Source organism: Curcuma longa, chromosome 17, assembly GCF_044706935.1.
Source record: "Curcuma longa cultivar G26 ecotype Majalengka, Jawa Barat chromosome 17, ITB_CL_G26_1.1, whole genome shotgun sequence".
Taxonomy (NCBI): Eukaryota; Viridiplantae; Streptophyta; class Magnoliopsida; order Zingiberales; family Zingiberaceae; genus Curcuma; species Curcuma longa.
The window spans coordinates 5,128,549-5,143,638 of NC_133877.1; the positions used below are offsets into that span (position 1 = coordinate 5,128,549).

General features: G+C 45.0%; 1 protein-coding gene across 1 annotated transcript; it reads right to left on the bottom strand.

The window, feature by feature from the left end:
* Positions 1–13,052: 13,052 nt before the first annotated feature.
* Positions 13,053–14,454, bottom strand: LOC141811762 (thaumatin-like protein 1b). Its single transcript, XM_074699812.1, has 3 exons — positions 14,378–14,454; positions 13,553–14,285; positions 13,053–13,463 (listed from the first exon to the last, which is right to left on the bottom strand). Exons 1-3 carry the CDS (start codon positions 14,439–14,441, stop codon positions 13,283–13,285), a joined length of 978 nt encoding a protein of 325 aa, XP_074555913.1. The 5' UTR covers positions 14,442–14,454; the 3' UTR covers positions 13,053–13,282.
* Between the last annotated feature and the right edge of the window lie 636 nt (positions 14,455–15,090).

Here is a 15,090-nt window from a genome sequence, read left to right on the forward strand (position 1 = left end):
AAGAAGTCAAAGCCTCCGATGCCACAGCGGCACTTTAAGAAGGTCAACCCTCAGCTGCCACAGCTGCCCCTTAAGAAGTTCCTTCCTCAGGTGCAACTCAAAACCCCAACTTAGATTACTTCCTCAGGTGAACTTTACTCAGGTGAAACTTCATCAACCATCTTTGAATCCCCAGCTACAACTGAAACCCCAAGGGAAGCCCAAGCCAATTTTTAAACTGCAAACCCCGATGAACTACTCAGCTGACCTTTCCTCAGGTGCACCTTTGTCTGATGACGATGACATTGATTCAGCCACAGCGACAGGTGCAACTACTCTCCTTTAAGAAGGTAAATCCGAAGCCGACCTTTCCTAAGGTTCCACTTCACAAGTTAAATACTCAGCCACAACTTCAAAACCCAGGGGAAGCTACAGGTTACTTCTTCCCTTACGACTCCGAAGGGGCCCCTTTGTCGGCAGCCACTGCCGATACTTCAACACCACCGTAAAGCATACCAGTACTCCTTGCCAGTCGTTCCTTTGCAGATGATGCAAAAGTAGCTAAAGGAAAGGCGGCCCTTACTGTAATTTGGCTGCAAAAGTCAAGGCTTCCTCTAGGGCTGCTGCTAAAGTCAAGGCTTCCTATAGGGCTGCTAAAGTAGCTTCCTCAGCTGCTGCTTCACAAGTAGAGGGAAAATTAGGGGCTTCAAAAGTAGAGCAATTCGAAGCTGCAGTAGCTAAAGTAGAATCTTCTGCTGATGCAAAAGTAGTTCCTAAAGTAGAAGCAGCTGGGGCTTCCTCAGTTGGGGCAGACTACTCCGTTGGGGCTTCCTGGGGCAGACTACTCAGTTGGGGCTTCCTCAGTTGGGGCTTCCTAAGTATTAGGTGTTTGAAGTTCTTTCAGGACCTCGAAAGAGGGTAATTGTAGATAAGTACTCTCAGGACCTCGAAAGAGGGTAATTGTAGATAAGTACTCTCAGGACCTCGAAAAGAGGGAAGTGAGGAAGGGGACCCTTAAGTCAATTATAAATTTCAAGCCTTTGAGTTGAACAGATCTTAAGCCAAGGAGAAAGAGGTGTAAAATCAGCCTTATGAATGAGTTCCGGTAGTTCCGGTCGGAGGAGCCTAAGATAAGATCTGGAATGAAAGAGCTCTCAAGTTCACTCCTTTACGGGAAAAAGATAAGTACGGGAAAAAAGATAAGTGCCCTCGATAAGGAGCTAAACCCAACCCTTTATAATTTAGATAAAAACAGAGCTCCCGGACACAGGCACTTTGACAATCAAATCAAATTCAATGATTAAGAGGTCGATCCACAGCGCGATTACTTGGGTGGGGCCCAAAGCCAGCACTTCGTACCTTCCTTTAGTCACACTAAGCTTTCGCTCGTACTATAGGCTTGAAAAGTAAGTAGATCAATTCTGATGAAGCAACTGAAACAAAGGAATCAAATGAATCTGATGCATCTGACATAGACATAAACTCATCATCTGCCCTCGCCTTTGCAGACGGAGGAAAAACCTCAGCTGCCCTTGGCTTGCATTCCCGCATAAGGGGACCCTTCAGAAGGTAAAGACTCAGCTGACACAGCTGCACTTTAACAAGTTAAATACTCAGGGGCAACTGAAAAACCATAGGAAGCGCCAGGAGCCTACTCAGGTGCAACTCAAAAACCCTTAGAAGCTACAGGGGCAGGGTACCCTTACTCAGGTCCACCTTTGTCGGCAGCCACTGACGATAGATACTTAAACCCTAAAGCGTACCTCCTAGCTTTAAACACCCTGTTGAAGCCACAGCTACAGAACTCCTTTCAGGCCTTTCCCTCGTATGCAGCAACTTCGTATGAAGCCAGTGACTCCTCAGACACAACTGAAAACCCTGAATCCTCAGCGGCACTTGACTCAGGCGCCCTTGCAGAAGTTCAACACTCAGGGGCAACTTCAAAACCCCCTAGGAAGCTAAAGGGGCCTTCTTCGATTCACTACTCAGCTGACCTTTACTAAGGTTACCTTTCCTAAGGTGCCCACTTAGACTTAAAACTCAGCAAAACCAGATCACCCAGACACAGGGCAAACCCACTTCAGCGAGTGACTCCTAAGGGGCTACTGAAGCTCAAACTGAAACTGAAACTCCTCACTCTGTAGAAGCCACAGAATTAGGGGATGCAAAAGGCGATAAAGGAGAAGATCAATTCGAGGCTGAAAAAGGAGAGAAATTAGATACACGGCAAAAGTCGAATCATACGTTGATGATCTACCATTTCCAGATTCCCTAGACCCACCTTAGCCTTAAGAAGCCCTTTCCCGTCAAGTTGCAGTTGACTTGGCATCTCCAATTTACAGATTACCCTGACCCAGACCAAGATGCCCTAAACAGTAAACCCGGCAAACCACCTACTGGTACAAATACATATTTCTTTTCTGAATCAACTGATTCAACTGATCCTGTCGCACCAGACCCAAACTAGTCTTCGAACGAACCCCTAACTCCTTTGAAATGAGAGAACTCCTTTCAATCGCCCATCGTCTCCCCTCTCCTTGCAGTCGAGTTCTATCCTTTCGTCTCCCCTATAGAATAGACTTCGGCTGCAGCAACTTTGTATGCTGACATTGACTCCTCGGGTGAAACTTAAACCCAAGGATAAACTACAGCCCAAGCCGAAAACCTCAGACAAAGGAGAAACCGGTCCACCTCAAACGGTAGCCTTAGCTTAAGCCTTGGAATTTCCAGTTAGTTGCATTCTAAAGAAGCAGGCAGACCACGACCCAGACCCAGATGATGCCTTAGCCTCTAATAAGCCATTTGTCTTTCCTTCATTTGAAGTTGACTTGGCATCTCCTGACTCCTCAGATGACCTTTCTGAAGTTAAATACTACTCCTCCGCTGACCTTTCCGCTGACCTTTCTGAAGTTAAATACGCTGCAGACCTTTCCTCCGGTTCCATTGAAGAAGTCAAATCCTTCTTCGCAACTTAAAACCCCTTGGAAAAGCTACAGCTACAAACTACTCTTTGGAAAAGCTACAGCTTCAAACTACTCTAAAGGAGAATCCACAACCCGTACAACTAACGGAAAATCGGATGACCCATCTGAAGCCTTTTCGGATGCGACCTTAATTTGACTTTATATAGGCGGATTACTTTGAATAAGCTATTTCAGATGAATCAACTCAAACAACTGATGCATCCGCCCTAGAACTAAACTTCTCTTCCCTTGCCTTTGGCTTTGAAGACGTAGGCTCTCATAGGCCCTTGGCTTGCATTCCTTCCTCAGGTTCCCTTGAAGAAGGAAAATACTCCGATGCCTCGGCTGTTGAAGTTCCTAGTGTTCCTACTGTTGCTACTGGTACTAGGGATGCTGCTCTTGAAGTTACTGGGACTACTACTGGTACTAGGGATGCTACTGTTCCTACTGTTCCTAGTGAGGACAATGCGGCTAGGGATGCTGCTACTGAGGCAACTGTCGCTGAGGCTAATGAGTACACTGTGCCGAGTGAGTCGAGGAGAGGGATACTCCTGGTGCCACTATTGGTGCTCCTCGAGTTGATGCTTTGGAGGGAAATACTTACATCATAATTGTATACTTTCATAAACTGATGCAGATGCCCGAGACCTAAACTTATATACCCTAGACCTAAACTGATGCAGATGCCCGAGACCGAAACTCATCCGCCATCCAAGGAAAAGCCTGCGACTCAAACTCAGAAGCCCCATTCCTTACTGCATTTAAAGTAGCAGTTGACTTGGCATCTACAACATCGAAACCTAAATCCAAAACCGTCAATCCAATTACTTCAGGTAAGGGATAAAGTAGACTCAGGTGCTACTAAAGTAGAAGAATCAGTTGTTCCTAGAAAGACTCCTCACATGGGGATAAAGGAGACTCAGGGGGGGATGGGGTAGAGAGGTTTTGACAGGAGGAACTTATATTATATACAGGGGGACGACTTCAAGACCCTATTTCAAAGGAACTTATATTATAGTAAGGCAGAGTCGGGAGGGGCAGTTGCTACTAAAGTAGAATCCTATGTTGATTAAAAAGTAGTTCCTGATTAAAAAGTAGGTCCTCATGCAAATCCTGAGGAAAACAAAGTAGGTCCTAAAGTAGACTACTCCGTTGGGGCTTCCAAAGTTGGGGCTAAAGGAGCTACGGCAAAAGTGCAATTGCATCAGTTGATTCAGTTGCTTCATAAGAAATGGCTTTGGAAAGTGCTTCAGAAATAGCTTATGCATCTGAAATAGCTTCTTCAAAGTAATCTGCCTTAAATAAATATAACACGCTTCATAAAATGTTTCAGCCAGGCTTCAAAGTATCTGCCTTAAATAAATATAACACGCTTCATAAAATGCTTCAGCCAGGTCAGTGGCCTTAAATAAATATAACACGCTTCATAAAATGCTTCCGCCGGGTCATCCTATTCGGAGTTGGAAATTTATTCTGCATCTGAAATAGCTTTTTAAAAGTAATCTGCCTTAAATAAATATAACACGCTTCATAAATGGCTTCCGAAAAGTGGGTCATCTGCTTTTCCGTTGCCCCTAAATAAAAGTAAGTTTGTTGCGTGGATTCAACTTTAAAGTAGTTTCGAGCTGTGGCTTCCTTAAAGGAGGAAGTCTTTGTAGCTGTGTTTGAGGTGCTTGTGGATTCCCTCGCTTTCTTAGTTCCATAGTGGTTTCAAAAGGGTTGAGTTGAGTAAGCTCCATTGTGAGGATTGAGCTTTTTTGCGTCTTTCTCTCCCCCAACTTTTGTAGGAACAGATGATTCTACTTTAGCATCCCCCCCGCAGCATTATTAGCTACGGAACTTGCATTCCTATGGGATTCTACTTTTGAAGCCCTACCTACTGAGTCTCCTTTAGCAGCACCAGAGGATTTCTCTTTCTCTACTGGAACATCTACTGTAACAAATGATTCTACTTCTGCCGTAGCTAATGGATCTTATCCTTTAGGAACTTACTTTTGAAGCCCCTACTTTCCTCTACTTTAGGAACAACTCTTTTTCAATCCCTACCCTTTTTCAATCTCTACCTGAGTCTACTTCTGAGTCTACTTTGGAATCGCCAACTGAGTGGTTTCCTTTGGGACCTACTTTAGCATCAGTATTTGCATCAGGACCTATTTTGGAATCTCCAACTGAGTGGTTTATTTTGGAATCCCCAACTGAGTGGTTTCCTTTAGGAGCGACTTTTGCATCAGTATTTGTATCAGGAACTACTTTAGCATCAGGAACTGTATTCCTAGAGTCTTCTACTCAATAGCCTCTCCTAAGTCTGCAATCCTTTACTCGAAGTGCGTCACCCCTAGCCGCAGCCCTCGTCGCTCCAGTAACTGGAAACAGCCCCCATAACTGCCTCAGCAGCCGCATCAGCTACTTTAACAGCTTTCACAAGAGAGCCTTAAGCCCTATAAGTGCCTGAAGTGGTGTTTGTTCTACTACGTACTACTTTGCTTTGGTCCCCCGGTACACCTCTAACGACGGTACTCCCTCTTTTTCACTGGGTTGTATGTCGGCCCCTAGTCCTTTGAATTGTTTTTTCTACTTAAGTAAGAACTCCTCTGGTTCTTCGTTTAGTTTTGAGTTGTGGGTATTCTATACTTAGTATTTGTTTCGTTGATTTCCCCTTGTATATTCCCCCTCGGGGTTTGTGGTAGTTGTTTGCGTTCTGTCTTTCCTTGCCTATCCCCTCTCCCTTATGGTCGAGCTCTATCGAGGATACCCTCTCCCTTATGGTCGAGCTCTATCGAGGATACCCAGCTTATTCTAGGAGTGGCCGTCTTTTATCTGTTTGTGGTTGACCCCTTTATTGAGTAACCCCAGTAGCATCCGTCCTCAGTCGCGTCTGCACTCTACTCTAAAGCCTCACCTCGAGGAGCCCCAAGCCGGAGCTAGACTAGACTCCCTCGCCCCTGTGTACTCAGCTACAGTTGCCTATATAGTAGCAGCCCCAGCCGCATTGTCCTCAGTAGCTACAGTTGCCTATCTATATAGTAGTAGCAGCCCTAGCACCAGTGGACTTAGTAGCCGCATCCCTTGCCATAGTAGACTACTCTCTCAAAGTCTCAAGATAGTCGTCTGCAGTTGTTCCTGAAGTGGTTATAGTTCACAAGGGCCTAAGTTCTGTGTCTAATGATTCTGGTGTTAGTATTTCTTTATTTCTTTAATTTGTGCCTTATGTCTCTATTGCTCGCAACGGAGTCTTACTTTAGTTCTTCGTATTTGTTCCTCCTTTCTTAGTTGCTCGCAACTCTTTAAGTGTGAAGCGAGAAGCGTGTCTGTGCTGCCCTGCCTCAGTATATTAATTGTGTCCTCTAGGAAGCACGCCTGCCTTTTTAGTCCTAGTGTCCTCGCAAGCCTCCCCAAGCCGAGCTCCTCAAGCAGCCACTCCCCTAGTCCCAGTCTATGAACATCTTTCAAAGGCCTCAACAGTAGTAAGAGTAGCCCCATTAGCCCGAGTGACTTCAGTCGCCGCAATAGTAACAGTAACTTCACAGTAGCCCTACTTGCAATAGCCGCATTATCCCCATTATCCCGAGTGACTTCAGTCGCAGTCTCGCCCTTTAGTAACAGTAGCAGCACTAGTCGCCCTACTAGCCCTAGTAGTAAGAGTGGTACCAGTCGTCCCTTCTTTTTGGAAGCCTCAACAAAAGCTGCTTTTCCAGTCCTATTTGGATTCGCTCAGTGTTTTGTTAGGTCTAATGAGTATGGTGTTTCAGTCTTTCCTCGTTTTTGCCTCATGTGGTTCTTTATTCCTTTGCTCGCAACTCGTTGCTCGCAACTCTTCTCTTCGGTGTTTAGCCCTTGAGGAACCCCCGGTGGGGGGGACGGAGGGGGGGGGGGGGAAGTAAGTGAGTATTTCAATAGTTTTCTCTTCTATTAAGGCTTGCGTCCTTTGCTCCAGCGGTATAGGCAAACTGCGTTTTCGCGCGTGTTTGCTTATAGTAAAATAGTTTTTTGCGCCGTCGCTGTCCCCAGTTGTTTCATCCCCTCGCTATTTTTCCCTTGCTCGATTGTACCTGTCGTTTCACCCCAAGGACGGTCTTATACACGAAGTACACAATTATGATGCAAGTCTTTCCTTAGTTGCTAGATGTATTACTCCTTTCTGTCTAGTGGTGTCTTACTCAGCAGCATGAACACTATAGCCCCAAGAGCCGCATTTCCTTAAGTCACCCCAGCCCGACTGTACTCAGTAGCGTAAGCACTGTACTCCCAAGCAGGAACTCGAGTAGCACCAACCAATAGTAGCACCAGGAGTATCCCTCTTCTACTAGATAGACTCACTCGCACCAGTGTCCTCAGTAGCTAGAGTTTCCTCAGTGGTAGCAGCATCCCTAGCCATAGTAGACTCTTCTATAGCAGCTACATTGGACTTCCCTCCTTTCTTTATTCAAGGGGAGTGTACTCTACAGGCGTATTCCCTTTCCTTTATTCCTTCTCTCTTTTTTCTTTTAAGTCTCTTTCTTGAGCTAGTAAAATAGCTTTAAGTGCAAGGTCTAATGACGATGGTTTTATTGTTTCCTTATTTCCCGACTTAATTCTGACTGTCTTTATTGCTCGCAACTCTTTCAGTAAGTTGTAAGCGTATGCTTTGGATTGCCCATCCAAAGCGGAGTAGGTATTGTGCCCTCTTTAGGAATTACTCCTTAGCTTAGCTCGTACAGCTTCGTCTGCGTAGTCTAGCTTAGCTCGTACAGCTTCGTCTGCTTAGTCTTTAGTATTGGGTTGTGTACATTATTAATTAGGTTGAGTGCAACTGTCAAGTCTAAGGGGTGCCCAGAGTCTATAGCGTAAGTCAGAGTCGCGACCGTAAGGAATCCCCTAACCCTGGTAACTATAAGAGTAGTAGCCCCATTTGCCTCGCCAGCGTCACTCCTCTCCCCAGTAACTTCAAAGGCATCACTCCTAGCCGCATTGTGTCTGTCTCCTCAGTATCTGCATCCGTAGTAGCCGCATTGGTCTCAGTAGCAACAGTGTCCTCAGTAGCAGCCGTAGCCGCATTATTTTCCTCAGCAGTAGCCACAGCCGTACCACTCGAATACTCTACTACTACTCTAAATCCCCTTTCGAAGCAAGACCCTTTGTGCCTTTTTAAGCATGCCCAAGTGATTCAAGTGTGAGGTCTACTGATGATGGTGTATAAGTGTTTCCTTAGTTCCTGTATTTGTTCCTCTTAATGTTGTCTTGCTCGCAACTCTTTTCCTAAGTAAGTGGTATGCGTATGCTTTGTATTTGTGGACTCCTTCGCATAAGAGCGCCCTTGTCCTCTTTAGTATCCATAGTCTTTACAACGGTTTGTACATTCCTTTAGTGCAACTGTAAAGGGTAAGCCCTAGTTGTGCAATGGACTCGAAAGCGTCAACAACCCCCCCCCTAATATATCGCTCCAACAGCATCACTACTGGCTTCTCAAGCTGCACCAAGAGCGGCATCCCTAGTAACTCTGAAATCCCCAATGTGCCCTCTACTATGAACTCTAAGAACTCTAAAGTAGCCCCCGTGTACTCACTAACAAATTTAGTACTGTACTCTTCCTCAGCAATATCAACACTAGCAACAATGGTCTCACAGTAGGAGTCGTCCCCTCAAGTAGCACCCATGTGACCTGTGCCTCAGTAGCCCCTCCCTATATATAGTGTAGCCGCCCTCCTTAGTTATTAAGTTATTATAAGTGTGCATATCTTTTATGAGCCTAAGGTGAGAGCCTCTATAGCGCCTAAGTCAGCTTCAGATGTTCAGTATGATATGATTCTGATTGCATAAGGTATGTCCTTAGTTCCTGGATTGATTCCTCCTGTTTGTAAAGTAAGTTGTAAGCGTCTGCTTTTTCTTTCTTATCCTTCGGGTGCGAGGTATTTTGTCTTCTATAGTAGCAGCTTTAGCTCGTACTCTTAAGAGTGTGAACACTAGGAAATGCAAAAGCCGAGGTTATTATATATTTATCCAGGAGTAGCACCACTAGGAACAGTGACTGCACCAGCGCATCCCTCGTAACTCTTACAGTATCCCCTGTGTACGACTCCTATGGTAGCCCCAGTGTACTCAAAAGCCTGAGCATCAGTCTGAACAGTAGTTCAAGCCTCAGCCTCAGTAGCTCCTTTTGAGGAGTACTCTTTCTTGTGCTGTATAAGCAAGACTAGACCGAGCAACAGTATACGCACTAGGAACTTCAAAAGCCTAGGACTGAGCGTTTAAGTATACGCACCACTAGGAACTCTAACAGCAGCTCCAACAGCTACATCCCTAGTAACAGTGACTTCAATAGCTGCATCCCTAGCCCCATCCCCCCACCTGATGATTCTCTACTTTAGGAGCACCTTTTGGCTCAACGAATTTCTTTCCTTTAGCCCCACCTTTTGCAGCCCTACCTGAGTAGTCTACTTTAGGCCCTACTTTTTTCCTCGGGATTTGTACCAGCCCCAAGTGATTCTACTTTAGGAACTCCTTTTGCATCACCGAAGTCTTCTTCTTCTACAGTAGTAGGAACTGCCACACCCTAGGTTTAGCCTCCTTCTGCAAAGCCGAGGGCATCTGAGTTTAGGTCTGGTGCGTATGATGAGTTTAGGTTGGTGGCTTCTGAGTTTAGGTCTGGGGCGGCTGCATCAGGTGATTCAGTTGTTTGAGTTGATGAATCTTAAATAGCTTATTCGACAAGTGCTTATGAATCCTAAAAGAAAGGATGCTCCGAGAGAGCTTCTAGCCTCTTGAAATAGCTTAGCTTCTTCAAAGTAATCTGCCTTAAATAAATATAACACGCTTCATAAAATAATGCTGAGGACAGGAACTTACATTATATACAGGCGAAAAGTCGTTCATCCGATTTATTTGTAGTTAGGTTGTGCGTGTGGTTGGGAATGTGGATTCTCCTTTTTAGTAGTTTGTCGCTGTGTCTTCCTCTCCTTGAGTTTGGAGCTGGTGCTTCTCTCCTTGAGTTTGGAGTTTCAGTTTCAGTTTGAGCTGGAGGTTCAATGGCAGCATACGCAGTTTCTGCAGACGAAGGAAACTACTTAAAGGAGTTGCACCAGGAGCTGGGGCTTCCTCTCCTTTTTATGAGTTTGGAGCTGGTGCTTCTCCTTAGTTTCGAGTTTCAGTTTCAGTTTGAGCTTCAGTTGCCCCTTAGGATTTAACTTCTTCAAGTGAACCCTAGTAAAGTGCATCGTATGATTTTCCTTCTTAAGGGTCAGCTGCGTATTTGACTTATGAGAGGTAACCTTCTTAAAGGTCAGCTGCGTATTTTATTTGACTTCTTTTCAAGGGAACCTTAACCGAAGGTAACGAAAGAGGACAGCTCAGACCGCCCTGAGTAAGGTAACGACAGGTGGAGGGTGCAGGACGCCAGGAAGGGTGCAGGACATAACGACTGTAAAGTAGTTCATTCAAAGGAGTGAGTGGTTCGTCTAAGATTGAGTGGTTCGTCTAAGATAGAGTTCCGGGTCTGTTGCTTCTCCTTTTGTTCGTCTAAGATAGAGTTCCGGGTCTGTTGCTTCTCCTTTTGTTCGTCGAAGATAGAGTTCCGGGTTTTGACTTCAGTAGTTGTTTCAAAGAGAGAGTCGATTGCAGCTTCAAAATGGCGAGTAGTTGCCCCTGGAGCTGGGGCTTTCCCTGGGTGTTTTAAAGCTACAAGGGGGTACTTTGTGGTTGAAGTATTCGGCTGCCGACGAAAGGTGTACCGCTCCGTGGGGTAACCTGAGTAAAGGGAACCTGAGTAAAGGGAACCTGAGTATGCAATCGAAGAAGGCACCAGGAGCTTCGAAGGGGTTTTAAGTATCACCTGAGGATGAGGATTTAACTTCTTCAAGGTCAGCTGCGGATTCAATCGCTGAAGTTTCACCTGTGCCTGTTGCTTCTCCTTTTGTAGCTGTGGCTTCTCCACTTGTTCTGGTTCTGCGATTGTATTATGTATTGTCTTATGAATCTGGAAATGGTGGATACAAAGGCAACAAAAAAATTTATAATTTAAAAATGACAGATAAAAATTGGAACAAGATTTATTGAGCTCAATAACGAAAGCTAACCACGTCAAATTTCATATAATGAAAATTAAAACCATCTCTTTATCAGATAACATGGGGTACCTAAGATCTCATAAGCACACAAAATATAATAAAGACAATAATAATACCTTCCTCTTATTACACAAACTAATTCATTACTTATCCAAAATTACATATAAATGTTGTGTTATAAATCAGTAAGGATCTCACTAGCAACAACAAATGCGCTTCATCATTTTGTGCTTCACAATCTTGTGTTGATTTATTCAAGCTCTAAATATCAAAACCTAAACAAAAGCTAGGGGATGTTCTTTAAGTAGACAGCACTTAAAACCTACAACACATTGCATGTATATGTTCAGAAACAGATACAAATATTTACATACAGTGAACAATCTAACAATCTAACAGAATTTAGTTGTATCAATTTAAATTTTATTTGTTTGAGATAGTTTTTGTTTACCTAAACCTAAACCTATAAGATTGTGTTCCAAAATTCAGTAGGGATGATATTATTTTAATTTTTTTGAAAACAAATATTAGCTTTAGATGCCACCATGTGTGGTTATTTACTGTAATAGCTTTCTTTGTTGGAACTACTGATTAAATAACTTTGGCAGCAACACTCAAGAAGAACTCATATTCTATATAAATTTAGTTTTAGATTTGTAATATGGACATCCTCCTTTCCTTTTGGCCAATGGCACCATAATTCTTTTGAATGACAATTCACTACCTAGTTGGTAAAGATGTTTCCAACTACTGACTTGATAAATATGTGATCTACTCCATATTATCCTCTTTTGACTTACTTATTTAGCCTCCCTTGGTTTTCTTTTTGGGTCCAACACTTCTCTAATTGCTATCACAAATGGAAACAATAGCTTTGAATAGATAAAACCTAATAACAGCTAAAATGATATGGTACACAAGTGGCTTTGTGCTAAAAACACAATATGTGCCCTTAGCATATAAACACGTTTGATGTACTGCATACATCAGAAACAATGCTCGACACCATAGTGTTAAATGACGTTGTGTTAATTGTGGACGCAAAAACAGCATTGCATGTATTTTCACAACATCACACCACCATTTATGTATGAAATGGAGAACTTAACAATACGTAGACTGGAGATAACAATTGGGGGCGGCCTCGGCGACGGAGGGTTGCTTGCAGAGGGACGGACCAGCAGGGGACGCCGGGCTGCTCGCAGAGTGACAGAGGGACGGACCAGCAGGGGGACGCAAGGCTGCTCGCAGAGTGACGGAGGGCTGCTTGCAGAGGGACGGACCAACGGGGGACGCAGGGTTGCTCGCAGAGTGACGGCTGAGCAGCGCCGACAAGAGGAAGCAAATGGTCGGTTAGGGTTTGCGCCGGTTGGTAAAGCGATTGAAGAAAGGTGGAGAAACAGAGACGACAGTGAACAAAGGAGGAGACGGAGAGAAGAGGGGAAGACAGTTACGACAGGGAGAAGTCGCCGGTGGGGAAAAGAGGAGAAGTCGCCGGTGGGGAAAAGAGGAGAAGTCGCCGGTGAGAAAAGGGGAGAACGCGAGACTGAAGAGTGGGAGGGGGTAGATTTGTAAATTCCTTAACTGGGGAGTTGAAACTAATGTTTGGGGACTGCATGCAAACAAATTCTTGGGTGGGGACTGAGCACAAATCTCAGTTTCCGTTTGGGGACTTTTCTCCAAATTACCTTATATATATATATATTCTCGTATTATTGAGTAACGATTCTTCATTATAATATTCCTTCCGCAACCAACAACAACGGACCTTCGTTAATGATGACCTTCTTATTACTATTCTAACATTCATCGTTCCGCAACTACTATCATTTTTCGAGCACCAAATCTTCCTCCTCGTTCTAGGCTCATTTATAAAGAGATAAATCAAAATAAATTGAAAAAATTATAATTGATCATGACGGAGAAAAACATTATCTATTTATCTCATTTTCTTTAAGATTCAATCTTTATTTATTTTAATAACTTTATTCTATCGTAATCAACACATCTCAACTGCTAAAAAAGAGTGGCTCTCTGTTCTGATTGTCATTTAAATTGTTTTTTTGCCAGCTTGAACCAAATAATATTTATTACGTACGCATTTCCATCTACTATACTCTTTAGCAAAAATATAATAATATTTTGTATTCGATAATCCAAATCAAATCTCTATCCTCCACCGCCGGAATCTCTTCTTTCTTATCCCTTTTGTGGCCGTCGCCTTCGTGCAGTCGATCTCAAGTTCAAACTACCTTACGAAATCGATCGTCCCAATTCCACAATTGCCGATCCGCCGCATGTTCAACCTCTTCTATTCCTGTTTATCAAACTGAAACAAACCCAAAGTGGTATGAGAAAAGCGAGGCGAACGATGAGGTGGGAATCGAAGCTCGATGGATTTGCTTTGCTGAACTCGTTGCCGAGGAAGACCGTCGACGAGGGCTGCCGGCCGGCGTCGGGATTTTGGCCGGAAGATTTTTGGCTGAAAAGATAGCGAAAGTGGCCGTCAGCCGGCCTCCTCGGCTTTCAATTTCGAATCGTTAATTCGATGCCTGTGAATTGTCAGCTGACCTGGCGGCGGCGGCGGCGGCGGCGCTGGGACAGAAGGTGATGACGTACTCGGCGGCGCCGGCGCAGGTGAAGATGGAGGTGGCGTCGTCGTAGGCGTAGCTGTACGCCCTCGGGCACGCCCTCTTGAACACCTCCGAGTACGCCGACGGCCGGCACGTCTCCGGGTTCCCGTACGCTCCGCTGCAGCAGTACTCCGGCGTCCCGAACGCCTCGCACGCGCTCCTGCACGCCGCCCCTCCTCCGGGTGGTCCTTCCTCGGCGCCACCCGCGACCAGCAGCACTTTCAGCTCCGCTGGGCACACCCCGTTCACGTCCGCCGCGCACCCCGTCGCGCCGCAACCCTCGCCGCCGCCGCGCGGCGCCACAGTAACCGGGAGGTTGTACCCGTCGACCAGGCTTACGTCGTAGTAGTCCTCCGCCGCCGACCCCCCACCGAGGGTGAACTCCGCGAGCGTCGCCGGCGGCGCGGACCCTCCCCCGGAGCACTCCACCTCCCCCGAGCCGCAGTCGCCGCTGCCGCAGCCGAACCGTCCATCCGCGTCGGCGGCGCAGAGGGTGCGGCCCCAGAACCGGCCCGACCACCCTGCCGGCGCGTCGACGCCCTTCGACTCGCCCGGCTCGAGCGCGAACCCCGTCGTCGACAGCGCCGCGTCGCCGGCGTTCGACAGCGCCCCCGGCCACACCGTGAAGCCGCAGTTGTTCGTCACAGTAAACGTGGTCGCCGCCCAACCCTCTGCATTCAAACACATAAATTATCAAAATCTATTTCGCACAAGATTTCAAATGGTTTCTTAAAAATTCAATCGAGAATCCAAAACAAAGGACCTTGAACCACAGAGACGAGAAGCAGAGCCACAAACCATGCCATGGCAATGCTTGATTTCACCATGAGAAGTGATTCTTCTTCTCTGAATCAATTCAGTAAACGTAGTAGGAACTGATGGGTATATATAATTGTGAGCACAGAGGGTGAACAGATCTAATTAACGTAAGGGAGCTTGGTTTCGTGTTCAACTTCAACTTTAACATCTCTCTTGTCGGGAGGTTTTTTTTCCTATCCTGTGGCTTACTCAATTAATCCCAGCGACCTATAAATCTTAAACTCTAAAATCATCTTCTTCGTTCATGAGATAAATTTAGAAGTATGAATAGGCAATAAAATGGGGCCGTAACTAAGATTTAAATTGTGAATACTCGATTATTCTAATGAATGTTTTGAATGTTTTACCACGGTATCATATTTGAGGGCTCAAAATTTGATCTCTTAGTTAATCAGTGATTTAGAGATAGATAAATCCTATATCCTAAAATCTTTTTTTTTATTTATCGGATAAATTTGAAAGTACGAATAACTCCTTGTTTAATAGTCAACGTCTTAGATTTTTTATTCCACCAGAATAACATGGTCCGCGTACTTAATTAATCTACTAAACGTCTTACCGTTGTACTATATATGTTCGAGGGCTCAGAATTTGATCTCTTAGTTAGTGGTTTAGAGACGAATAAATCTTAAATCCTAAAATCTTCTTCATTCACCG

Coding starts and splice junctions, on each gene's coding strand:
- LOC141811762 (XM_074699812.1), bottom strand. CDS start 14,441: ATGGTGAAATCAAGCATTGCCATGGCATGGTTTGTGGCTCTGCTTCTC. Junction 14,286..14,377: donor TCTCGTCTCTGTGGTTCAAG/GTCCTTTGTTTT, acceptor GTTTGAATGCAG/AGGGTTGGGCGGCGACCACG. Junction 13,464..13,552: donor GCCGCCGCCGCCGCCGCCAG/GTCAGCTGACAA, acceptor CTATCTTTTCAG/CCAAAAATCTTCCGGCCAAA.